Source organism: Callospermophilus lateralis, chromosome 6, assembly GCF_048772815.1.
Source record: "Callospermophilus lateralis isolate mCalLat2 chromosome 6, mCalLat2.hap1, whole genome shotgun sequence".
Taxonomy (NCBI): domain Eukaryota; kingdom Metazoa; phylum Chordata; class Mammalia; order Rodentia; family Sciuridae; genus Callospermophilus; species Callospermophilus lateralis.
The window spans coordinates 122,665,351-122,691,469 of record NC_135310.1 but is presented as its reverse complement, the minus strand read 5'-3'; the positions used below and the strand labels follow the sequence as shown (position 1 = coordinate 122,691,469).

The 26,119-nt window shown below is 49.0% G+C and overlaps 1 protein-coding gene and 1 non-coding gene across 4 annotated transcripts; one reads left to right on the top strand and one right to left on the bottom strand.

The window, feature by feature from the left end:
* Positions 1-532: 532 nt before the first annotated feature.
* On the bottom strand, positions 533-22,620 carry Notch4 (notch receptor 4). Of its 3 annotated transcripts, none has more exons than XM_076858884.1 (30): positions 22,395-22,620; positions 21,530-21,611; positions 21,055-21,350; positions 19,187-19,534; positions 18,963-19,085; positions 18,616-18,852; positions 18,353-18,508; positions 17,720-17,914; positions 16,123-16,236; positions 15,185-15,298; positions 14,979-15,101; positions 13,909-14,068; positions 13,168-13,313; positions 12,743-12,895; positions 12,426-12,543; positions 12,114-12,201; positions 11,608-11,761; positions 10,298-10,482; positions 7,808-8,060; positions 7,469-7,581; positions 6,088-6,611; positions 5,193-5,576; positions 4,911-5,086; positions 4,218-4,437; positions 3,953-4,025; positions 3,718-3,856; positions 2,942-3,237; positions 2,577-2,724; positions 1,988-2,085; positions 533-1,801 (listed from the first exon to the last, which is right to left on the bottom strand). In XM_076858884.1, the coding sequence occupies exons 1-30, from the start codon at positions 22,465-22,467 to the stop codon at positions 1,088-1,090; spliced, it is 6,003 nt and encodes a 2,000-aa protein (XP_076714999.1). In that variant the 5' UTR covers positions 22,468-22,620; the 3' UTR covers positions 533-1,087. The 3 variants fall into 3 exon arrangements, with proteins under 3 accessions (XP_076714999.1, XP_076714998.1, XP_076715001.1); XM_076858883.1 differs by having other exon boundaries at positions 535-1,801; positions 3,944-4,025; XM_076858886.1 differs by lacking the exons at positions 21,530-21,611; positions 22,395-22,620 and having other exon boundaries at positions 536-1,801; positions 3,944-4,025; positions 21,161-21,247.
* Trnaa-ugc (transfer RNA alanine (anticodon UGC)) lies at positions 7,030-7,102 on the top strand. Its single transcript has one exon. It is a non-coding gene; the product is annotated as a tRNA-Ala (tRNA).
* Positions 22,621-26,119: the final 3,499 nt, after the last annotated feature.

The window sequence follows — 26,119 nt, the reverse complement described above, 5'->3', positions numbered from 1 at the left end:
TGCCACTTAATACCTTGCAATAGTGGCTAAACAAAATCTTTTGTGCCTCAGATTTTGAGAGTAAAATGGGGCTTTCATAGCACCTACCTTATATATTGATGTGAAGATTGTGATACAGCACTTGACCCATAGTGAATGTTCAATAAATGGTAATTATTAGCTTTTAAAATTTCTCAGGCCTCCACATCTCAGGCTTATCAGTATCAATGAGGTATAATCATGTTGCTGAAAGGTGGTTGGTTCCTTTAAGATGTTCTCTCTCCATCTTCCTCTACTTGAGGCCTTAGGAATCTCCTAAGCAGCTATAACTAAATGCACTTGGTGAGGGACAGGGGGTGTACATGGCCTAGTATGTATGTATTCTCCTTGGGCTACTAGAAATTCTTGCTTTCAGATTACATCCAAAATGAACATGGGACTGTACTTACTCTTGCTCTTAAACTGTATTTAAAGTTCCGATCCAAATGTTGAGCCTGGGGCACTAAATCCCCAACACTATGCAGAAGCTCCATTATTTCCCATTCCACTCCACAACCCATCACAAAAAAATTTAATGCTTTAAATCAGCTTTATTACTAGTGAGATTTGGGGTTCACTAGAGATGGCAGTGACTAGAAGGGAGGCGCTTCATCCCTGCATGGAGTTTCTTTGATGGGGTCAGGGAGAGCAAGGAGTCATCAGCTGGACTAGCTACCTTTCAGCATCCACACAGTGCCTGGCACACAGTAGGTGCTCTATAAGTATTAACTATTTGTTGACCACAGCGTGGGGGTGGGGGAACGCGGAACATCTGCCCGCAGTTCCTAGTTCTGGTTTAGGGGTAGTTCTCTCCATGAACTTTGTCCTCTTGTAGCCTCTCATGTTTATTTTCTAGAGGATGACCTGGGCTTGCCTCATTCCAGCATCCTAAATCTTTAGTGTTTCAGCTTCTCTACGTGGAATACCATGCCTGTTGAGGTGGGCATTCACTCATTTGGGGAGGGAAACTACCCCCTCTACTTTTGGGCCTTAATTTTAAAGTCTGGCAGGCCTTCCAGACACCCAGTCATTTAATCAGTTTTAGGATTCCCCTCTCCTTACTATCCTTCTATTTCTGACCCTCTCCTTCGGAGTTTAAGGGAATGACTTGCTGAACTGGGAGACCCCAGACAACTTGAGGGGATCCCCGCTCTGGGGAAGGAGTAAGGCAAGGAGGCGGGATCGGAATGTTAGGGGAGGGGCCGCAGGTCTCCAGGGTTACCCAATCACAAGGCCATTCATCCGCTACTGTCCTGCCCCCGCGTGCGGCCACAACTCCTGATTTTCCCCGAACTTTTGCAGGGTTGGGCCGAGACCCACGCATGCCTGCAGAAAATCTACGGCCGCGGGACGGCGGGCCTCCTCCTGCTCCTCCTCCCGACAGACTTCGGCAATGAGGATAGGCCCTGGCCCCCCGCGCGGCCAAGTCTACGGACAAAGTCCGAGATTGCAGGCAAGCTCCGCCTCCACGAGGGCCCGCTCCGGCTGACAGCGTCCGGCAGCGCGGGACGGCGCCGCCCCCATGCGCAGGCACGCTTCCTGACGCGGTCCGCGCGCGCGGGAAGGCCCCAGTCTCGCGGCTCGGCGTCGCTTTGTGACGTGCCTCTGGTGGTCCCGCCCCTTCCAGTAGCGTCAGCAGATCCCAGTGGTTACGCTGGCGTGCGATGTCGCTGGGCGCTAGCCCAGCCTGGTCCCGCAGCCCTCGGGCCGCCCCCAGTCCCAGCAGAAGCTGGGCTACCTCCATCGCTCCTTCCCGGGCAGCCAGGAACAGCGGCGTCTGCTCCTGTCCGGAAGGAAACAGCCAGGGGGTGAGGTCAGGGAAGGCCACGCCCACAGAACGAGTCCTACCTGGCTCCAACGGCTTGGTTACTGGCCCCTCCCGCTTCAGGTTTTCTGGGGTTCCCGCGCTTTCCAAATCACTGGTCCTTCCCTCTTTTTAAAATATGGGCAGCCAGATACCCGTTCTGACCCTGCTGTCCTGGGCATCTTTATCGGCTCCAGCTTGTAGAAGGGAGCGGGCGGCTCGGGCGTTGTTTACAGCAGCAGCCCAGTGTAGTGCAGTTTTTCCTAGAGGATAAGGGGAGGGTGTTAACGCAGCAGCTGGGGACCAGGAGCCTGGGTTCCTGTTTCCCACGGATTCTAGCCTTGGGGGGAGGGCTTCTAAGCCCCTCAAAGGCGGGAAGCGTTGCCCTGGCGACCGCCAGCCAGCAGGAAGCGTTGCCCTGGTGACGTCACTGGCGCACTGGAGGGACAATGGGTATTGTTCTGAGGTCGGTGGGACCGGGAGACCTCCCTCTCCTCCCCACAGACATTCTTCCATATCCCAGTTTCCCGTGGGTTTGGACAGTGTGTGTGTTTGTGTGTGTTTGAGAATTATGGGAGAAATTCAGCTACTCCGTACTGTCACCGTACAGCAGCAGTTTTACCACCAGATGGAGGGGCAGGGGTATGCCCTCCAACTGCTGCAGCCCTTCTCTGCTGCCCCTATATTTTGCACCTCATCTTACGCCCCATTCTGCTTAACTCTATGGCATGACATTACCCCCGCCCTTCCACACCCCATTTATCTCTGGCCCCGACATCTGCTTGGGCTGCAATCAGTTCTTCAACTAGGTCTTCCACCGCCAGCCTGGCCGCCAGCATCAGGGGTGTGGTCCCGTCCTCTGTACGTGCGTCCACTGCAGTCTGTCTGCTGCCGAGTAGGAGCTGTAAGGACAGAACCTGTGACCTCTGGGGTACCCTGGACTGTTAACTCAGGTCCCTCAGACTTTTAACCCTTTTACCAATCCATATACAACCATCTTCCTTGTTTCAGGTCCTCAATCTCACATCAATTTCTTATGTCAAACACTAGAGGATGCTTCTACCCAGCGTAACTTGTAAGATCACCCTTTTCCCTTTGAGGACCCCAGTGTATGCTTACCTGGCAGACCTCCCGTGCATCAGCAGCTACAGCAGCATGAAGTGGAGTACGCCCTGCCCGGTCTGGCTGGTTGGGGTTGGCTCCAGCCTCAAGGAGGCGGCGGGCAGCAGTTGGTCTGGAGAAACGGGCAGCTAGGTGCAGAGGGGTCTCCCCAGTGCCCACTGTGTGAGCCTGGGGACAGGCCCCTCCATCCAGCAGAAGTTCCCAGGGCTCAGGACTTCCCAACCATGCTCCCTGAAAGGTCCTGGACTCCACTCTCCCACAGCAGACTGCAGACATCAGGGGTGTAACCCCATCTGTGGGTGAGAATGAGTAATGGGTCCATCAAAAGGACACAGGAGGAGGATCTTAGGGAGAATCACAAGAAGAGATATGAGGAAGCTAGGTTCTGGCTTTTGATTTTGTGCTTAAATGACTTTCCTACTTTGAGCTTCAGTTTCCTCACCTATAAAAATAAGAAGGCCTTAATTCTCTTAGCATTCTAGGGCAGTGATTCTCAAACTTAAGACTGATTCAGACTCCCCTAGAAGGCTTGTTAAAACACATTGCTCAATATCTCAATTTTAGAGTCAGTAGCTTTGTAGTGGATCCTGAGAATTTGCATTTCTAACAAATTCCAAGGTGATGCTGCATTTTGAGGACCATACTTTGAGAATCACTATTCTAAGGCACTCATTCCAACATTAGTTCCTCCAGTTCTGACACTAAAGGACTTTTCTGCTTTTAAAAGGATTAAAAAGCATTTTTTCATTTTCTTGGTCTGGGTTGGTTCATACCTGGTCCACAGGCATTCACATCAGAGACTTCTATCTCTGATTCCTGAGGAGGAGTCAGCATGGCCACCTGAGGGAGCTCCCCACAGCCACCACTCAGTGGCCACAGTTGGCACTTGGAGGGTGGGGCCATTTCTTCAGCCTTGGGGCAAAAGCAAGAATCAGTGAAGGCCATTGACTTGTTCTTTATTTTGTCAACTCCATACTATTTCTGCCCTAGCCCTTTCACCTGGTTCACCTCTTCTTCCTCCTCAGGGCCTGAGCACATCACCACTCCATCCTCTTCCACTTCTGCCTCTGGCTTCAGTTCCCTGGAAGGAAGTGAGTTGGGTACAGGTTACACAAGTTAGGACCAATAAGAGTCTCCAAGATTTCCAGCAGCCTTCCTGCCCCTCATCTTTCTCTGTTTTCAACTTTTGCAATAGCATTTCTTATTGCTTTGACCATAAATATCTCCACGGACAGATTCCCTTTCCTGAGCCTGAGTTCCTCCTCATTCTCACTTGAGGCCAATGCTGTCCTCGCCCAGTGGGGGCCTGCGTCTTCGGGGAGTCTGCTGAGTTCTAGGCCTTCGAGTGAAGCCAGGAGGCAGCCAGAGGGCCCCATGCTCTCGGCGTCGACGTCGGATGAGCTGAAGGACAAGAAGAGCCCCCAGGGCCAGGAGAAGCACCCCAGCAACTGGCGAGCATAGCACGGTCCAGGGAAGCTGTTTGGTGGGGGGTGCTAGCGGAGAGATACAGTGACAAGGAGGTCATTCCTGGTGGGACTAGTTCTACTCATGGGCAAGTGCAACAATCTTTCTCTGCCTCAGTTTCCTCATCTGTGAAATGGACATAATACCTGCCTCTTGGGTTTAAATGAGTTAACAGTAAAATGCTAGAGCAACACACATAGTAAGCATGATATAACAGTTATTATTCTTTCATGTACTACGAACTATTTAATACAAAGATGACTGGGTACCCACATCTAGTAAAGAAGTTAAATTAGAACCTGAGGTTTCTTGGAGGGCTATGTCAGAGGTTAAAAAGTACTTACAGAACCAATAGGCTGTGAGGAGAACCAGGTAAAGAGTTGTTAAAAGGAGGGCAAGTTCCCACAAAATATTTTTGGTTCCAGCTATCCTGTTTTGTTTTATCTCTTGCCTATTACTGACATGAGCACAAAGGTCAGGAGAAGTGGTGGGTGTCACCTACCAGAGCCTGTGTGAGGGTGGGCAGCCAGCAGGGGTGCAGGCAGCAGGGGCTCTAGGGCTCCCACTGCAGCCATTGCTGCAAGGAAGCGAAGCAGGAGTCCTGAGTCCCAGGGGCAACGGGATGCTGGGTGGTCAGGGCCACAGTGGGACAAATCTACACCCATCACCACCACAAACCTGTAGGGGAGGCATGTTAGAGACGTGTGTCAGTTAACAGGCTCCCAACCCTCTGCCCCATGGGAAAACAAACTAGTGTCTGGACTTCCCACCATCCACTTCTTACCCAGCACCGAGGGAGTCCTTCTCCTTGCCTAGGAGCTGCATATCAGGGTCCGCTTCCTCTGCATGTGAGGGGTCATGGGTTCCTCTTAGCTCTTCTTCTGCCCGGGCCCCAGGATAGGGGAACACCATGTCTCTGCCATTACTATCCTTCCTCACCCAGAGCCCCACCCTCAGAGTCAGGGACAGCACGCGGGCCAGAGCAAGCAGCTGCTGGTCCAGGGCAGTTGGGCTCAGCACCACCAGCAGGGCCAGGGAGGGCCCCCACTCCAAGTCCCCATCTTCAGGTCTGCAGTCGCCCCCATCCCAGCCACATTCTGCGGTGTTGCAGCCTTTCTCACAGTGCCCATTGTGGAAGTGGTCCTGGCAGTACTGGTCATAGGCTGGACTGTAGGGTGAGAAGAAGGGAACTGAGGACCCCCTAAAACCTGACACCCCTCTTTCCCCAGAGGAAATTCCTGACATTCCACAGCCCTTTGGTTGCTAAGTGGGGGTAGCTGTGCATCCCTGGATGGTGGCCCAAACACCCTGACATCGTCTCCTGAGACCATCCTTTCCCTGCTCTCCCAAGCTCTTTTTCCCTGAAGGAGAGCCCTTTTCCCTCAGGGATGCTGGTTGCTAGGAGAGAGATTCCATAGCAACATGAATTAAGAAGGCAAGCTTGAGGACCAAGCCCCAGAACTCTGAGAGGAGCCTAGAAAGAGGTTGTGTCCCACATAAAGTATTGATGCCATCCCATTATTCTAGGTTGGAGTCCAGAGTCTTCAAGCCCTACTTAGCAATGGTTATTAGGGTGGAAATACCCTGGAGCCTGAGACTGTGGTCACCCTGTAACTCAGACATCTATGTCTCACTCTCTCATCCCCTTATACCCCAGCCACAGTGGGCTCTAGGCTCACGTGCAGGATGGAGGGGGCTCGCAGTCGTAGCCATCAAACAGACATTCTTCTGAGTCACACTGTGGGTGGCACTGTCCATCCCGGAAGAGAAGCCAGCACCGGGAATGGGAGGGGCAACCTTTCCAGGGGTCTGGGACCCCCAGGGAGCAGTCCCCACCATCCCAGTTTCCTCCTGGGCCACTGCAGCCAGTGTCACAGGCCCCATCTCCACTTCTGCCTTCACACCCTTTTGCTCCGGGCCTCTGACATCTGGGCCCCGGAGAGTCAGGAGGGCAGGAGCATCGAAAGCCTGGGCCCCCCAACCCAGGGGTCTCTGAGCAGCTGCCATTGTGTAGGCATGGGGAGGGGGGGCCACAGCCCTGAGGAGCTGGTGGAGTCAGGCAGTCAGGACCCTCAAAGCCATTGAGGCAGGCACAACGGGGTGGGAATCCTGGCTTAGGGGAGGGCAGACACAGGCCTCCATGGTGACAGTGATAGATGCCGCAGGAAGGAACTCTGTGGCTGCAGGTGGGGCCTTCAAAACCCTGTATAGGGAGAAGACATTGGGGAAGGACCTTATATTATTATTCCCACTCCCCCAAGAAAACTCTGGGTTAGATTAGTGCAGAGAGGGTCCTAGACTCTCATCAAGTTCATCATTTTATGGATTTGGAACCATGTTGCATGATAATTTCATGCAATGACAGGACATTGTTGCAAAAAATGGATGAACTTTGCCATTATAATAAAAGTCCTGAAAGACTATAAAGTCTTAATAAATTCTTAAAGAATTGAATTCTATTATATTCTTATGTTCATCCTTTTGGAGACAGGATCATATGACTTCCTCTTTCTCCAAGGAAGGGAACATAAGTAGAAGTAAGTTATTAATATTAAACTTTTGGGGTTAGGTTCATGGATGTAATATTGTTACACTAAAATAAAAGGTCAGGTACAGGGGCTGGGAATATAGCTCAGTTGGTAGAGTGCTTGCCTTGCATGCACAAGGCCCTGGGTTCAATCCCCAGTGCCTCCGAGGGGGCGGGGGGGAAAAGGATTAGGCACAAACCAATGATGAGTGTATCATGAACCATGGCTTACTATTAATCCAATCCCATGTATCAGGGATCCACACACAGAGTTAAAGTAACTTATCCAGGAGCTTTTGATCTTAGGCAATGCTTATGGTTTCTGAACATTCCCTTCATGATCCTACCTTTTCCCTGACTCCTTTCCCCTGACTGTTTCTGAGAGCCACTTACTGCTGGGAATTTAAGATGGCTCCTTCCAGTAAGTCACACTTTGATGATCTCCTATGCTTCCCTCTAGGATTCCAGCTCAGGCATTCTCACCTTTTATCAGTATAGAAGGCAATAGAGAAGGTAGCTTTGTGGTCTTTTACCTGGGGACAGTGGCAGGTGAAACCCCGGGGTGGTCCTGCGGTGACCTCACAGGATCCTCCATGGGAGCAGGGCTGGCTCTGGCAGGGGTCTATCTCCACCTCACACCACTGGCCTGTGATGGGGACGAGACTAGATATTGCTTCAGTCACTGCCTACCTCCTCACTCCTGGAAGTTGGCCCAGCACAAAAGGATCTTGGAGCATCTTCTCTGGGATAGCACTTGGAGGCAGGGGATAGACAAGGGGACTAGGCTGTCTCATAGGTGAGGACTGTCTAGGTCTCCGTGGTCTGCTTAGATGTCTTCACCCCCCCCCACCACATACACACCAAGGCCTCACCTGTATGTCCAGGTAGACACTGGCAGTAGAAGGCATTGGCTAGAGAGTGGCAGGCCGCGGTGCCTGTCGGGTGACAAGGCTTGTCTAGACACTCATCCACATCCCCCTCACAGCGCAGACCCACAAAACCTGGAGGGCAGGCACAGTTGAAGCCTCCAAGTATGGGGGTGCAGGTTCCATGGTTGTGACAGGGTTGGGACTGACAAGCATCAATTTCCTTTGAGCAGTTCTGTCCATTGTAGCCTGGGGCACACTACAGGGATGAAGGATCAGAGATGTAACCAGCCCAGCTCAAAGCAGTTTGTTCAGCCCCCCACTTTCCAGCCCAACAGCTTCACTCAACTCATCATCCATCGCTGACACATGTAGCTTGACCATTCTGTCTCAATGCCACATGATACATTATTGTTCAGTAACACACAGCTTAACCCTCCCCTAGTCCCAAACAAACCCTTTCCCCTACCAATACACCCTCCAGATTGTCTCATACTTCATTACTTCATAAACATGTATTGGATGCCCACCTTCTGCCAGGTTCTGTTTTAGGTATTAGGAATACAGGCAAAATTAGAGTTCATTCCTGTTTCTATGAAGCTATCAGTCAATCAGAGGGGAGAGGTAACTAGTATTTATTACATGCTTTATATACATAACCTCAGAAAAACCTCCTAAAACCCTTTATATAGATTATCTCACTTGATCCTCACTTCACAGAAAAGGAAACTGAGTCCCACAAAGGTAAAGTGACTTGTGCAAGTCACATGGCTGTAGATAGCAAACCTGAAGTTCAAGTCTATTACTCCATAATCATTTTTCTGCTTGCTTCATGCCTCTCTGCTAATGAGAGAATGTCATTGATGATTCTGTACCACATGCTGGGTTCTTGCAGGAGGAAAGAGAGCATGCAAGAATGGAGTACAAGAAGCCTTTGGAGAGTTGATAAAAAATTTACAAAGAATCTGAGCAGTGGCCAGAAGGTTGGTAGAAACAAGTTAAATGTTTTGGAAACTTCTGGAAGGGGGAGTTTCAGGAAGTAGGACATGAAACAGAAATGAGTGCACAGAAGTTCACTGCTTTCAGTCAAGCACACTGAGTTTGTATATATTTGAAAATGTTCATAATAAAAAGGTTAAAACTAAAATTTAAAAATGAAGTAAAGGATCCAGGAATAGTGGTACACGCCTGTAATCCCAGCTACTTGGGAGGCCGAGGCAGGAGGATCACAAGTTTGGTGGGGATGAGAGTAGATATTGCTTCAGTCACTGCCTACCTCCCAACTCACTCCTGGAAGTTGGCCCAGCACAAAGGGATCCTGGGTCTTCTCTCTGGGATAGCACTTGGAGGCAGGGGATAGACAAGGGGACTAGGCTATCTCACAGGTGAGGACTGTCTGGGTCTCTGCAACAACTTAGGGAGGCCCTAAGCAGCTTAGTATGACCCTGTCTCAAAAGGGCTGGGGGAGTAGCTCAGGGGTAAAAGCCCCTGGATTTAGTCCCCAGTACCCCCCCCAAAAAAATGAAGTAAAGGGGATCCATCTTGTGCCTTCTGTTAAAAGTTGTGGTCTGAGCACAGAATCAGGCTGCCCAGATTTAAATCCCAGCTTTGCTTTTCCTGGTATAGTGACAAAAACCATCAAGGAGAAGCCTTCACCCATCTGAGAGAGGACTTAGAGATATCTTCCTAAGGAAGGTGCTTCCTGGTCCCCATCCAGTGGAAGAGGGGTGGGGAAGGCCATTCCAGGCAGAGGCAATGGCAGGGAAAAAAACTGAGACCGATATTCTCCTGTAATACTAGCAACTTGGGGAAGCCCAATGAGAAGGATTGCAAGTTTAAAGCCAGCCTCATCAGGTTAGCAGGACCCTGTCTCAAAAAAAAAAAAAAAAATACTGTGGATGTAGCTCAATGGTAGAGTGCTCCTGGGTTCAATCCCTAGTACAGATTAAAAAAAAAAAAAAAGCTGAGAAGCAAGAATCAGCATGGGGTGTGTTAGGTTTACATTGCTAGAATGAAGTAGGGAAGTGGAGAGTGGAGAAGGTGACAAATGAGGACTGAGGGGCAGGCAGTGCTGTATCAGGCAGAGCCTTGAACTTTATAAAGATGTGGGCAGCCCCCTGAAGGATGTTCAACAGGGGAGTGACAAGTCAACTTAACATCTGCAGTGATCCCCTGGTTGTGGGGTAAAGACTGAACCAGTGGAAGGATAGATATGGAGGCTGACATGGGTATTCAGGCGTAATGCAACAAACGCCTGTACTAAAGCAGTGGGATGAAGGGTGAAGGGGAAAGGATAGAGTGGAGAAATATTTAGGAGGTAGAATGGCCTGACCTGGTGGTTAACTGGATGTGTGGGGTAAAGGAAAGGGAGGAGAATTGGGTACACCATGTTATCCTTCCCATTATTACTGTTTTCCATATCTCCAGCCATGTCCTGTTTCCCATCTCCAGAAAGGAGAGTTATCTTCTCTCCCTTCTTTTCTCTACACCTCTTACCTGGCAGAGATAGCCATTGGGCTGGGCCACACAGGTGGCCCCATTCTGACAAGGCCGGGATTCACAGGGGTTCATGTTATCCTGGCATAAACTGCCTTGGAATCCAGGGGGGCAGTGGCAGAAATAGGAGGGGCCTCTGTCAATGCAAAGGCCTCCATTCTGGCACAGGGCAGAGACTTCTATGCCTGAGGGAGAAAGACAAACAGGGAGAAGTGAAGCTAAGTGGGCTGGAAGGGTTTTCAGGATCCCAGATCTCTAGCAGAGAGGCCTTTAATTTGGGAGCCACTAATGTTCTTGGGTGGAAACCTCCGTGGGCACAAGGAAAAAGTAACTCCTGACACTGAAGAGGGTAGAACATCAGGTTTCTCTGACTATCTTTTCTGCCAGAATATGGGAAAGATTTCTTAAGCTTATCAGTGTTGTAAGGTGACTATTGTCTTGAGCCATAAGCAAGAGAGAGCTCAAGGGAAGGCTGGACTTACAGCTCAGTGGTAGAGCACTTGCTTAGCATGTACAAGGTCTTGGTTCAATTTCTCAGCACCACAAATAAAATGAAGTTTTTAAAAAAATGAACTCAAGAGAAACTTCAGGCTGGGGACATGGGGCTTTACTACTGTCCCAAGTTTGTCCCCTGGATTTTGCATCAATTTTGATGTTTTCTCACCGTGATTCCCATCAACCTAAGCCCTAAACTCTTCCCTGAGCTCTTCTCATGTTGAACTTATTTGAAGGTAGAGTATTCTTTTACAAGAGGGTTGGTGTAACCTCACAGGGGTGGGGTGAAGTGTGTTGATGTAGCTGGGTTAAATGTAGTCCACTCAAGGTGAGTTACATCCGTAACAATGTTGAGTTGCTCCACCAGGAGTTATGTCCCTGGTGGTTGTGTTAAGGTGGAGTCTACTTTACTGGGCTGATTGGTGTTGTGCTGAATGTGGTGACAGGAGTTGGGTTGTTTTAGGCTTCCTGGGTGTTAAACTGTAGAATCAATAACTATAGTTGGGGGCTGGGGTTGTGGCTCAAAAGTAGAGCACTTGCCTAGCATGTGCGAGGCACTGAGTTCAATCCTCAGCACTACAAAAATAAATAAATAAATAAATAAATAAATAAATAAATAAATAAATAAATAAATGAAGGTATTGTGTCCATCTACAACTACAAATATTTAAAAAAAATAACTATAGTTGGTTTATGTTGTTTTGACTCTCAGATGTTTGTTTTGCCCAAAAGTTGTGTCACTGCTCTTAGGAAAGGGGTGAAGAAGGACACTTGTTTTTCTTCATCTGCTCCCCAGTTGGGCCTTGTGTTGGTACCTTGGCTCAGCGCAGCCTTCTGGCAGGAGGACTGTGGAATGTTGCAGAGAGGCCCGGTCCATCCCTGGAGGCACAGGCACTGGAAGGAGGGCCCACTCTGGAGGCAGTGGGCATTGTGTGGACAGGGCTTCTGGGCACATAAGTCCATCAGAGTCTGAGGGTTGGGAGGGATCATGAGACATCAGGTTCCCAGGCCTGGAGATGGGCCTCTGCCGATTCCAGCTCCTCAGAATCCCTCCCTCTAAGACTCTCTTATGAGTGGCCTGGACCAGGTAACCCTCCCTGGTTTCCCTTCTATACCCATATTCCAGAATGGCCCCTGAGGGTCATAACTCCATTCGATCTTTTCTCCCTTCTTCAGGCTACACAAATCTCAAATGAGACTTCAACTCCTAGACCTTTCTTCATGAGCTTCCCTGCTGCCCACCTTTTAGTTCTTGAGACCATTCTTACTAGAGCTCTCCAGGCCCCTCCCTCCTCTGCACACCTGGCTCACTGCACCTCACCTGGCAGCTTTCTCCTGTGTATCCAGGAGGGCAGAGGCAGCGGGGGCCCTGAGGGCCATCTTGGCAGGTTGCCCTGTTCCTACAGGGGCTGTACAAGACAGAGATAGGGCAAGGTAGGAAGGAGGTCTGGGAAAAAGGGGGAGGGAGTGTGTGATGGGGAGGCAACTACTGGGGTGATGGCTGACCAGAAGGGGAGGCAGAAGGAAGAGTGTGCAGCAGAGATAGCCTGGAGTTCCAGGGGGAGGGAAGGGAAAGGGTGGGAAGGCTGAGGGTCTCCTTCCCTTCCTCTGGGGGCCTTAGTGCTCTGCTCACCTGTCTGCACAGCTGGAGTGGATCCTTCCCTCACAGTGTGGACCCTGGAAGCCCACTGCACAGAGGCAGGAGAAGGTGCCAGTCCTGTTCACACAGGTACCCCCATTGAGGCACGGGGCTGAAGAGAGGAGGCTGTGAGGGATTGGGTTCCTTGCCTGTAACCTGGCCTGTGACCTCAGTCACACCGCTCACAGGACATACCTTTCCCCCACTAAAACAACAGCTTCCAGTTAATTTCTTTTCTTCTAAATATGGAAGAACCCTGCCCGATTCTTTCATCCCCCTGTGCTTTAGTGCCGGACATGGTGGGCACTTACCAGACACGCAGTGGTCAATGATGGTTTGGCAATGGGGCCCTGTGTGGCTTGGAAGGCAGATGCAAGAGTAACCTCCAGGGCTGGGACTACAGGAGCCACCATTGAGACAGGGCTCTGAGTGACAAGCTGTCACCTCCTCACTACAGGTGGGCCCTGAGGGAAAGAGGTGGGATCTGAGAGTGGGAATCCTTTCTCTCTCTCCATCCTCCTCTTCTTCCTTTTGCCCTCCCTTCCTTACCTCAACTCTATTATTCCCCCCTGTCCAGCCCCTTTTCTTATCACCTCCCACACATCATCTGTGTCTCCTGCAACCCATGACCAGTTTTCCTTGGTGGTAACTAATACACAGAGCCTTTGGCCACATACATTTCCCTTGACTTAGGGTGTGACTAGCCCAGGTGTATATGGTTTAGAGACAGTCTCACCTGTGTAGCCTGTGGGGCAGGTGCAGTTGTAGCCAGAGGGCTGGGGATAGCAGGTCCCTCCATGGGCACAGGGTGTGGAGATGCAGGCCCCCAGCTCTGCCTCACACTCTGGCCCTGTCCAGCCCACATCACACACACATGAAGATCTGGCCATAAAGAGAAAGGGGAGTATTTTTCTTTTCTTCTGGTGTATCCTTTTCCTTTTCTTGTGGGCCAGGCCCTTATGACCTCCTCTTTTTTTGTCCCTGAGACTCTGGCCTTTTTCTTCAGTGACTTTCCTCTTAACATTGCCCTTTCACCTTCCTGATCCCGCATCACACATTTTATTTCTCTATCTTTATTTCTTCTATAACTTGTTCATTGTCTTTCTGCCAGACAGAAATGAAAGTTCCATGATAGTCATCACTTTGTCTCTTTGGCTCTGTGCTATTTCCCAGTGTCTGGAACGGTGTCCACACAGTAGATATTCAATAGATACTTGTCTAGTGAATGATGAACTGATGCTGGGCATTATGCTCCCTTTTCTGCTCTGATGCCTTAATCCTCTGTTTCCCTCATCATATACGAGCTCTCCCCTCCTTGGATAACGAGTCCTCCTATCGACTTGCCCTAAGAACTTGGTCATCTCCTTCATAGTTGCTGTTGGTCATTTCCCACAGACATGTTCCTCACTTGCTTTTTCTCCTACCATACCTAAGGAGGACCAGAAAAGGGGCAAATGGAGGGCCTGGAAGATGTTACCTCTGGCAATGCCCATGGTGGCAGGTGCAGTTGTCCTCAGCAGGGGCACAGCCAAGGCTTCCACTGGGGCAGAGGCAGTGGATCTTATTTTCCTGACCCTGGCATTTCTGCTCAGGCTGGCACAGGTTGGGGGCACACAGGGGAACCTCACAGAGCTGGCCTGGGGTGGGGATATGAGTCAGATAGAAAACAAAACCCTTTTATGCCCTTGAGGGGACCAAAGGCTACTTATGTATGACTAACTCACTCCCCATAGACCTGTCCTTCAATGACTTCCTGTTACCTTCAGGATACTAACTTCCTGTCACATGGGATCTGGTGTGACATGACCTTCCTACAACTGCTGTGTTTCTCATCTTTGCCCTGGTGCACTCTAAGCTCTGGATGTCATGCAGTTCCTTAAATGAAAGGTGCTTTTCTTTCCCTGTGCTTTTACAAACACAGTGATTTCCAGCTAAAACACATTATCTGGCATTCTATTTTGACAAACTCCTGCTCATTTCTCAAAATTCAGCCTAGCCATCATCTCCTCCATGCAGGCTCTTTTCTGCTCTGAACTCCATGAAGAGTTCTCATCTTTAGTCTGGGTTAGTGGGTTCTCCTCTCTCAGGGCCATTGGGCCATACCAACAGGAGACTTGTTGGTCTATGCATTAGACTTAAAACCACTTGAGGATAGTAACTTCTTACTTAAACTTGCTTCTACGACTGGCATAGTAAGCATTTATTTATTTATTTATTTGTATGGTGCTGGGGATTGAACCCAGGGACTCATTCATGCCAGTACTTTACCACTGAGTCACATCCCCAGTGTTAATAAAGACTTGCTATATAAAAAAGTGAATGGCTCCCCTTTGAGCCCAATCTCTGCTCCTGAGCCCTAATTATACCCATTCATGTTGGGATAAATGTGGCTCTTTAATAACATCCACAGTTGTGAAGGTTTTGCCCTGAGTTACTTTAAGGGGTGCCATTCTTATCTGTTTTACATCCTGACTCTCAAACACCCACCAATGACTACTGTCCCACGCCAAATGGACTCAATTATTCTCTAACAACTTCCCTGCTGACCTGTGAAGCCAGAGGGGCACAGGCAAAAGAAGGCTCCTGGCAGATCAAGGCAGCTGGCTCCACTGGGGCATGGGCTACTCAGACACTCGTCCACCTCTGTGTCACACTGTGGCCCTTCAAAGCCTATGGCAGAGGAGGAGAATCAGGGACTGCAGAGACTTCTGCCCCCTGCCACTCTTTCTTCCTGTGTTTGGGCCCCAGTTTACCTGGGAGACACTTGCAATGGAAGGCTCCAGGTTGGTCCTGGCACTGCCCACCATTGGCACAGGGAGAGCTTCTGCATTCATCGATGTCTTCCTCACACTGGGTGCCAGTGAATCCTAGTGGGGAAGGGAGTAGATGGGGAGAGAAGGCCAAGGTCATTGAAGAAGACACAGCTTAGCTCTTTCTTGCCAGGAAAGGTGAACCTGTAGGTCTTCCCAAAGAAGACACCTGGGTAGTTGGGCATGGATCAACAGAAGGGTGGTGCAGAAAACGTGAAGCTCAGCCACCTACCAGCTGTGTGACTTTGGGCAAGCTACTTAAACTTTCTAAGCTCCCAGTTTCCTCCTCTGTAAAAGGAGAAAAAAATGGAACCTAGACTCGGGGTGTAGCTTCATTGGCACAGTGCTTGCCTAGCATGTGTGAGTGCGTGAGGCACTGGCTTTGATCCCCAGCACTGGAAAAATAAATAAAGAGGAGCCTACCTTATGTAGCCATTGAAAGGATTAAATGACATAATGCCCCCAAAGCACAAAGTCAAGTGCCTGTCCTGGAGTAAATAGTCAATAAATGTAATTATTTTCATAGCAGGGTACCAGAGGGATGTTCCAAGAAGCTGGAAAAGAAAGACCTGGGGCAGCTTTCCCTATGTCCAGGGCAGGCAATGCCAAGACCAGCCTGGGACCCCTGACATGCAGAGTCCATAGAGGACTATGCAGGAGGACTGAAAAGGAGGGATATATGGGTGATTTGGAAGGTCAGAGATGGGGGTGGGTGTGTAAGTAAGGAAAGATCTGGGATGTAGCAGAAGAGAGTTTGAGGAGCAGAGGAGTTGGAGAAATGGGGAACTCTTTGACGAGGCTAGAGAGAACTTCCAGAGGACAGAACTCTGGTGGTTCCAACATTGCAGGGTGAGGATGGCTGGATTGGAATCTGCACGCACCAGGCTGGCAGACACACAGGAAGCCGTTGCGCAGGTCATGACAGTCAGCTTGGTTCAGGCAAGGAGCCGAGGCACACTCATTGGTCTCCACCTCACAGAGTAGCCCTTCTAAACCTGAGGACAGAGGAGCATGGTGAGGGTGGGGCTCTGCCCGGCTGGCCCTGCCCCCTTCTCCCTGGGAGACCTGGGTTCTAGAGCCAGCACACACGCAACTTGCTGTGTGTCCCCATCAGGCCTCCCCTCTCTCTGCTGTCTGCCGATGGGTTGGGTAGATGAACCCTGAGCCCTGTTGTGGTGTGCAGTGCTGCCTCCTTCAGGTGTGAAAGCTCAGGAAGCAAGAGGGCTCCTGTTGAGAGCTGTAAGAGGGCATCCTGGAAGTGCCTTTTGGGGCCATCTCCGGGAAAGACAGCGTGGGGCCCACCCAGGCAGGCTGCTTAACCTGGAGGTCTTTGATGTACAAATTAGGCAAGCGGGTGTCTGCCTGGAGCACGATTTACTCCTCTTGTTCATGGCAGGTCTTCATGCTAAAGTGAACAGGAATCCCAATGTGGGGGAATGTGAAGGGCATTTGGGAAGCTGTGTTACTCTCTTATTTATCCCATTGCTTTGGGGTCATCCTCATGTCCATGGTCTCATCTTGAACAAGGACCTCATTACCTTCCTTTTCTTGCTTAGGGAGCCTGCCTCCAACCCTCCTTCACGTCTACAACCTTGTCCACACATAGATAAGTATACAAGAGTAAAGAAAGCTGGATAGTTTTCTTTACTCTTGTATACTTATCTATGTGTGGTCTGAGCCATAAACCTTGGACATTGCTCACCTTAGAATGGTAGTGTAGTGTAGTGGTTAATGTTGAAACTCTGGGTTTGAATCTTGGCTCTGCCACTTACTAACTGCATGACCTTGGACAAACCACTTGAACGTTTTATATGTCTTGGTTTCTTCATTTATAAAATGGATATAGTAACAATGCCAACTGCATAGGATTAGTGTAAAGAGTAGATAAGATAATACATGTAAGACAGACAGTCAGCTATTATTTTTCTGGTTTCATCCAGCTCTCTGTATTGGCTCTGTAGTTCTCTTTCTTCAAATGACTTTTCCCTGGTAAAACTAGCCTGGAAGTGCCTGTACCCTTGCCGTGTTTCTTTCCTACTGCATCAAATTCAAGCACACAGATCTTTTTGGAATTTTAAGGATTTACTCTTTATCTCTGCATGGGAGAGTTGGAGTGATTAGGGGGAGCATTGTAGGTAAGTATGAGCAGAGGCTGCAGTATGGAAAGTTTATTAACTATCCTCCCTTATTTGGCCACAGTGTACAGTGGGCCATGTGTTGTGCTGTCTCTGATTACCATGAAGGAATGGCAGCCCCTCTCCCCCAGAGTTGAGCAGTGTACAACCTCACTACTATCTGTGGCAGCTCTTTTCCTAGGGTCCATAGGTGTCTCTGTTTTCACTTGGGGGGAGGGAGAGGAGAAACATCCTGTAGTAAGTGATGCCTGTTGGACTGATGCTATCCTTGTTCTCTACGGGCAATTCCCAGTGGGTTCAGCTTAGTTGTTTCTCCACCACCCAAGTCCCCATTAAGCCATACCTGGTGGGCAGAGGCAGTGGAAGGTGGCAAGGAGGTCCAGGCAGGTGCTGCCTGGGTGGCAGGGCTGGGACAGGCACTCATTATGATCAGCCTCACAGCGGGAGCCCGTGTAGCCAGGTGGACAGAGGCAGTTGAAGGAGCCAGGGGTGTTGAGGCAGGAACCACCATGTTCACAGGGACTGGGACCTTGCTGGGCTGGGAGGAGAGAAGAGCTGAGAGTTCACAGGGGCCAGGGATGGGGAGGGCAAAGAGGCCAGACTGTCAGGAGAGGTGTGGGGGCCCATTTGAGGCTGCAAGACCAAATGGGGAAAGGACTTGTATTTTTAGGATAGAGAAGGACCAAGAGGACAATTTATGAGGCCTGGAGGGCTAAGCATTGGGGAGAGGGCCATGTAGGGAAGAGATGTCACATCAGGACCAACCCAAAGAAAAAGAGATATTTCCTTTTTTCTTTCTATATTTTCTTTTCTTTTCTTTTCTTTTCTTTTCTTTTCTTTTCTTTCTTTCTTTCTTTCTTTCTTTCTTTCTTTCTTTCTTTCTTTTTTTTTTAATTTAAGAAACAACTTCCCCTTTTTTCTGTTCAGTGCAGAGGCCTGTCTGGGCTCAGAGAGGCTCTGCTGTGGGGTGCCTCACCCATCTGACACTCATCCAGGTCTTGGTGGCAGGTGGGCCCTGAGTAGCCAGGTTGGCACACGCAGAGTGTGGAGCCCGTCAGGGGGTTGGTGCTGCATTGGGCTTCCCCATGGCATGGCTGGCTCAGACACATATCTTCCAGGTGGCATAGGAGGCCTGGAGGGGCCAGATGGGGGCAAGGTTGATTGACCTCCCAAGAGACCCCCAGTTCTTCTCAGTCTCCACCTTTACCTCACTCTTCCCTGACCCCTCAGTCCCCATACCTGTGCGCCCAGGTGGGCAGAGGCAGGAAAAGAAGCCCACGTGGTCAATGCAGGTGGATCCAGGAGCACAGGTAGCAGCAACACAGTCATCCAGGTTCTCTTCACAGCCTGTGCCTCCCCAGCCACTCACACATACACAGTGAAAGCTGCCAGGCAAGTTCTGGCAGGTACCCCCATTTTTGCAGTGAGGGGGACCATGAACCTCACATTCATCCACATCTTCAGAGCAATCCCAGCCTGTAGGGAGGTAGGAAAGGAACAAGGTCTAGAGCTGGGAGCCTTGTGAGGAAGGGAAGCCACAGGCTGACTGGGCCACTGGTGTCATTAACTTGGCTTAAACAACTCACCTGTCCAAGTCTCTGGGCAGAGGCAGGTGTAGGTGCCCAGTCCATCCTGGCAAATGCCCCCATTCTGACAGTGGTGCTCAATACAGTCATCTGGATTCACCTCGCAGTCTAGGCCTGTGAAGCCTGATAGAGTCATGGGATTAGCCAGGTGAAGGAACCCAAAAGAGGCAACCCTCCCCCCAGAAAGGGGAGGAGGCTACAGAAAAGCACCTATGAGGACACACCTGGGGGGCAGAGGCAGAAGTGAAAGGTGGTGTCTCCCCCTGGCACCAGCTGGCAGGTGCCCCCATTTGAACAGCCTGCCAGCGGGCAGGGTCCTGTTCGGAGCTCACAGTGTGGACCTTCCCGCCCTGCAGGGCAGAGACATTGGTAGGAGCCCAGGGTATTATGGCAGGAGGTGCCTTTAGGGCAGAGTCCAGGGTCCTGGAAGCACTCATTGACATCATGTTGGCAGGCATGACCCTCAAAGCCAGGTGGGCAGCGGCACTGGATCTGGGGGTATGTGGCCAGACATACGCCTCCATTGATGCAGGGGTTGGCTGAACAGAAGTCCCGAAGCTGGCACTGCTCGCCTGCAATAGAGGGTAGAGGGAGCTGTTTCTAGCACTGCACAAATTCCAGCCCATCTGAGATGACTCTGTTCTCCCTGCAGATAACCTGTGGATTGAATATTTGAATTTTCCTCCCTTTATTTCTGTGCTCACTTTACCCTGTTCCATCACCCCTGCCTTAGTTTTGCCATGCCTTGGTAGGATTATATCTGGAGCAACCTTATTTTCTAAACTGAAAATGGATATTGCAAATTGGCCTTACCTGGGAAAAACTGGGACCTGGGGTCCTATAACACCTGATCTTAGCCAAAAGGCCAAGTAGCAATGATGGGGTCCCTACAGTGATGACCTTCTTGGAGGAGGTGAAAAGCACCCAGCTTCTACAGGTAAGAGATTCAGATTGGTATCTTTTTGTGCCACAAAACTGGTTGTATGCTCTTGGGTGAGTTGCTTTGCCTCTCTGATCTGATTTCCTAATCTGGACCTGGCAACTCTGACCTGGATAATGACAAGGAAACTCACTTTACAGCATGTGCAACAGTGGTGATGGTGGCAGCAGTGGCGGCAGCAGCAGCAGCAGCTTTAGCTCACACTGCATACATACCATATGCCAGGTTTGAGCTAAGTAAGCACTTATTGAGTATCATCCCTTTTAATTCACTCAACAACCTTAGGAAATACGGACATTAGTCTCCTTGTTTGTTTGTTGACAACCTAGGACCCAGACCACTTTAAATATCTTATTCATGTTCATGTAGTTAGTGGCAAAGCTGACATTTGCATCTATTCTAAAGTAGTAAACTTGCCCAGGGTTAGACCCCTCTTCTTGAGGTGCACTTCCATTTCTATCTCTAGATCAGGTCCCTCCAGTCTCATCACACCTTACCCCACTGTATTCTTTCCAGGATTATTATGAACACCCACCATTTAGAATAGGGGCTGTTCCGATGCTCAGAATGCAGAGCATGGAGAACTCCTGGTGAGCAGCTAACAACCTCTAGTTTCTAGGTTCAGCAAGTTTAAGGAATTTAGAAATATTTCAGATAGTTTGGAAATCTTTCAATTTTTAGCAATCGCATGCTGATGAATTTCAGTCTTGAGTAATGGTTGCCTGTCATGGATTGGCTTATTGATTCTCATGGCCTCTGTCTTCAAAAGGCTCACAGTCTATCATCTACCTGGGACCTGGGGTCCTATAACACTTGATCTTAGCTAAAAGGCCAAATAGCAATGATGGGGTCCCTACAGTAATGACCTTCTTGGAGGAGATGAAAAGCACCCAGCTTCTACAGGTAAGAGATTCAGATTGGTATCTTTTTGTGCCACAAAACTGTTGTATGCTCTTGGGTGAGTTGCTTTGCCTCTCTGATTTGATTTCCTAATCTGGACCTGGCAACTCTGACCTGGATAATGACAAGGAAACTCACTTTACAGCATATGCAACAGTGGTGATGGTGTCCAGTTCCATCTTTCCCAGCCCACATCTTTCCTAGCCCACTGCTGTTGCCTGTCCTCTCCACTCCACTCCCACCAGAGCTTACCTGTCCATCCAGGCATGCAGGTGCACTGTGGGCGGCCTGAAGCCTGGATGTGACAGCGGCCCCTTTTGGAACAGAAGGAGGGAAGACAGGGGTCTTGGAGGCGGACCTGGCATCTTTTACCAGTGAAGCCAGTGGGGCAGTTGCAGAAGAAACTGGGGGGCAGTGGAGACGGGGAGCTAGAGGAGCCTGGTGAGGTGGGAAGCAGGGTTTGGCAGCTGCCCCCATTCTGGCAGAGCTGAGCATCTTGGCAGGGGTCAGGAAACTTGCATGTCTTGCCCAGGAAGCCAGGGGCACACCTGGGTGGGAGGGAGAGAGGAAAACTCACATCACTGGCCCCTCCTTCCCTTCTCTCCCACCCTTCTCCCTTGCCTTATTTGTTTCCCTTCATCTCCTTCACTTCCCCTCATTCTCCTTTCTTCCCTCACTCTCCCTCCCCATTTCTTTCTAGTCTTCTAGTCCCACAAGGTACACTCACAGGCAGGTCTCTTGCCCCTGAGGCAGGGTCAGGCAGGTGCCTCCATTGGCACAGGGTTCTGGAAAACTTCCGCAGAGCAGCCCTATGGATGGAAAGGGAGAATGAGATGGAGCCATGGAGCTTGTGTCTCACTTCCTCCTCCAGGTGCTCCTAAGAGACCTGTTCAAAGCAAGCCCCCATGCATCCTCTAAACTACCATGTCCTTCATACCCTGTTCCAGTCCACGTGTGGTCCCATGCCTCAGTTCCTTCCATCCCAGGCCTCTCAGTTACTACTCCCTAACACCCCCCTTTCCTGTTTACTCTCTAGCCTTCCAAGTCCAGCCCTGGACTCCATCCCTAGGAAGCAAGACAACAGGGAACAGAAGGGGGGCAAGGGGGGCCCAGGAGGTGAATGGCTGAGACATTGAAGGGATTTCCTCCAGGAAGGCCAGGAAGGGCCCAGAATCAAGCCTTCCGGGGGGTGGGGACAGCTGAACAGGAAAGGACATGGTGGACCCATGACCTTCCACATCTCCACCTCCTGATCTCCTCTCATCTTCCCCCCTAGCAGGTGGTCGATTGCCCTTCTCAACGTGGTTATGAGAGTACACTTAACTCAGCTCCAGGGATAACTGGGTTTCCCTGGGGATGGGCGCCCTCTCACCCATCCCCCCAACAGTCCCTACTGGCACCCAGCCCAAAGCCTGGGTTGGAGCAGCTTCTGTGGCGGTCGGCTCTCCCTTCAGGCTGTCTGCATTTTTTGGGAAAATCTCTTCTATCTAGTGCCCCTTCAAAACCTGGGGGCCAGCTCTATTTCTCCCACCCCACTGGACATCCTCTTAAGGGAGAGTGTACTCCCCCTCCTCTCCCACCCCATAACTCACCTCTGGCCATGACAACTAGGAAACACGGTGGTGGCGGCAGCAGCAGAAGCAGCAGCAGGGAAGGGGGCTGCATTCCAGAGCATCCCCAAGCCCAGATCTCCTCTCCCTTTTCAGGCAGGGACCTTCAGAGCCCTCACTGTGGCAGGGCCACCTCCTTGGCTCACACTGCCCTTTCCTTGTCCTCTTCAGCCTGCTGCAAGCCTAATGTCTGAGCTGTTTCCTGAGTCACACAATGTCCTGGACACCCTAGTGAATGGTGATGTGGGGGGGTTGGAGGAACATTGAGGGGGATGAAGGAGGGGCCTTCTGTCCCTGACAACCCCTGGGGAAGTGGGAGAAGTAGGACGGTATGAATGAATGGCAGGTGAAGATAGGAGGGGAGAACTGGCTTGGTTTCTGAGGCCCCTGGTGGGGGGTAGTCTCAGTTCTTCTGTTTGTGAATCTGGTTTCTCCTTTCTAGAGAAGATAATTGCAAGGTGGCTACCCCTGAGCCTCCAGAGGGGAAGGATCTGGAAGCAGAGTTGTGGGGTAGTGAGGGATCTCCCTATTCCTCTTCCCAAGAGACGATGCTTAACTTGCCTCATGAGTACAGATGCTTCTCAGAGGACCTGCAACTTGTCATGATTTGAAACCATTTACCTTGCAGAAAAGACCCAGGGACCTCTGGACCTCACCTTGGCCCTTGTGAGGACTTTTTTTTTTTTTTTCCTCCTTCTGGGGAATGGGCAAGATACTCGGCTGGTTTTAGGAGGAAATCTTGGCCTTCATATTTGTCATCATCAATGATAAATGAACATAGTGTTTCCTAAATTCTAGTATATTCTATCATCTATTCTAAATTTAAAATTCTAACTTTTTCATTTTGAATTATTTGTAGCAAATACTGAATTTGGGTAGCTTTTACTCCTTCCATCTCTGCTTCCCTCTACTGTGGAGATCTCTGGGATGTATAATATAAAATTGGAGTAAATAAAGCCCACAAAAGGAAATTTGTTGCCTTGAAGTCTCATTCCATCTTCTTAAGTCAGCCCAGGAGAGCTTTGGGGTCAACCGCATGCTCAGTTCCTCTAGTAGCACAGAGAGCAAGAGTTCAGGGTTGTGGAGGTGTCTCGGCAGCCGCACACACCCAGTGTTGACCTGGGCTGCATCCTGGAGTGTTCTGAACACCTCTCCTGCCAAGGAATATACATCATCGGTGCCATTTGTCTCTCCCTCTCCCTTTCTCCTTTTCTCCTTCCCTCCCTCCTTCCCTTCCTTCTTTTCTTCCTCCTTCCCTCCCTTTCTTTTTTTCTTTTTAAACTTTTTATTTTGAAATAACTTAAAGCTTATATAAAAGCAGCAAAAACACTAAAAAGAATTCCTGGATACCCTACACTTGGATTCACCAATGGATATCATTTGACCACATATGCTTTATCATTATTTCTCTATAAATGCACATTAGTAGCATTTTTTTCTTGAATTCTTTGAGAGTTAAGTCACACACAAGGCCAGTACCTCTAAACCCATCAGCATGAATTTCTTAAGGACAAGAACATCTTTTTATATAATACAGTATAATTATCAAAATAAGGAAATTTAGCCAGGCTGGGTCGTATATGCCCATAATTCCAGCTAGTCAGGAGACTGAGGCAAGAGGATTTCAAGTTGGAGGCCAGCCTCAGAAACTTAGCAAGATCCTGTCTCAAAATAAAAAATAAAAAGAGCTTGAGATATAGCTCAGTGATAGAGTGTACCTGGGTTCATTCACTAATACTCGTGGGAAAAAGATTAAGTGACCTTACGAAACTTATATTGATATAATACAGTGTTCTAATCTGCAATCCATATTCAAATTTTGCTAATTGCCCAATAACACCCTTTATAAAAATTTTATTTCTAGGTCCAGGATCTAATGTAGAATCACTCATTATATTGTATTTAGTATTTAAGTCTTTTTGTTTTGGGTACCTGGGATTGAATTCAGGGGCACTCAACCATTCGCAATCTTCCGGAGTCATTGGCATTATAGGAGGGACCACCGCGCCCGGCTAGTATTTGTCTTTTTACATTCCTTTAATATAGGTGTGTTTCTTTAGACTCACTTTGCCTTTCATGATGTTGACATTTAAAAGAATACAGGTCAGAAAGGAGACCAACAGGGTAGAGAAAAGAGATCAAGGGTCGGGGGAGGGACTGGGGAAGCACTAGGGAATGAAATCTATCAAATTATTATATGTTCATTTATGAATATGCTATAATGAATCCCACTTATAATTATAATGTAATAATAATAATATTAATAAGAGATGGAAGATTGATCAGTAAAGTAGAGCAAGCAGATCAATGGGAAGGAAGAGAGGAGAGAGAGGGAAAGTAATGGGAATGAGATTGATCAAATTATGTGATGTGCATGTACAAATATACCATCAAAAATTCTATTATATAGAACTATAATGTATCAATTTAAAAAAGAATATAGGTCAGTTATTTTGTAGATAGTTTGAGTAAGTCTGAATTTTATTATTTTTTCATTTTTTGATGCTTGGTATTGAACCCAGAGCCTCAGGCATGGTGAGCATGTGCACTACTAATGAACTATATCTCCAGCCCGCCATCATTCTTAATAGTTGCCTAGTATACCACTATTTGGTGAACCCCCTCATTCATTTAAACCAATTTCCTATTGTAACACATTCAGGTGGGTGTCAATTTTTAAAAATATATAAACTATTTTGCAGTAAGTATTCTTGAATCTACATAATTTGTGTGAGTGTCTGTTTCCTGGGTCAAAACTCTTGGACTTAAGTGTGGCCAATGTCATTCTCCAAAGATCAGTGCAGGACTTTATATTCCAGTCAGCAAGGTCTATATATATGTCCTTACTCTTTTCAACCCTAGGTATTAGGCAAAATGGCATATCATTGTTGCTTTAAATTTATATCTTGTTGCTGGGCATGATAGTACATGCCCAGAATCTCAGCTACTTGAGGGGCTGAGGCAGGAGGATCCCAAGTTCAAACCCTGCCTGAGCAGCTGAGTGAGACTCTGTCTTAAATAAAAAATAAAAAAGGTTTGGAATGTAGCTCAGTGATAGAGTGTCCCTGGATTCAATTCCTAGTACCAAAAAAAAAAAAAAAAGAAGTATTTTGTTGTTAGGGTTAACATTATTTTCATCTATGTAATGATGATTCATGATTCTTCTTTTGTGAGTTTCCTGTCTGTGCTTTAGGCCCATTGTGTTATTGGTAAAGCCATTTTTGTATCACCTCCTTAGTTGAGGCAGCAGCTGAGGAGCCAAGGGTATAGGGATCTGGGAAGGGGAAACCTGGTGTGAAAAGCCCCTCCTTTTGCCCTCTTTGATTTTCTGATTGGGGGATTTGGTGTTGGTGAGTAGCAAAAGGAAAATAGGAAGAAACATTAGGCTTCTCATGGAATCACAAAGAAAAAACCTGGGTGGAAAGAACTGAACTTGCCATTTCTGCTGTGTTGCTGACCTCATAGCATTTTAGAGAAGGAGGCTGGGGCACTAGGCTAGAGCTTGGGAAAAAGAAGAATTGGCAATGGAGACAGAGACATTGTTAGGAGGAAGGGGAACCAGGAGTGGTGTAAGGCAGAAACTGTTTAAGGATAGTGTCAGGAAGGTGCTTGGTTCATTCCTTGCTTATCCTGCCTGAGGTCAGGCAGTATGAACCTGCACAGGCTATCTAAGCTGTTCCTGGGTCCCAGACACACTCACTATCTTC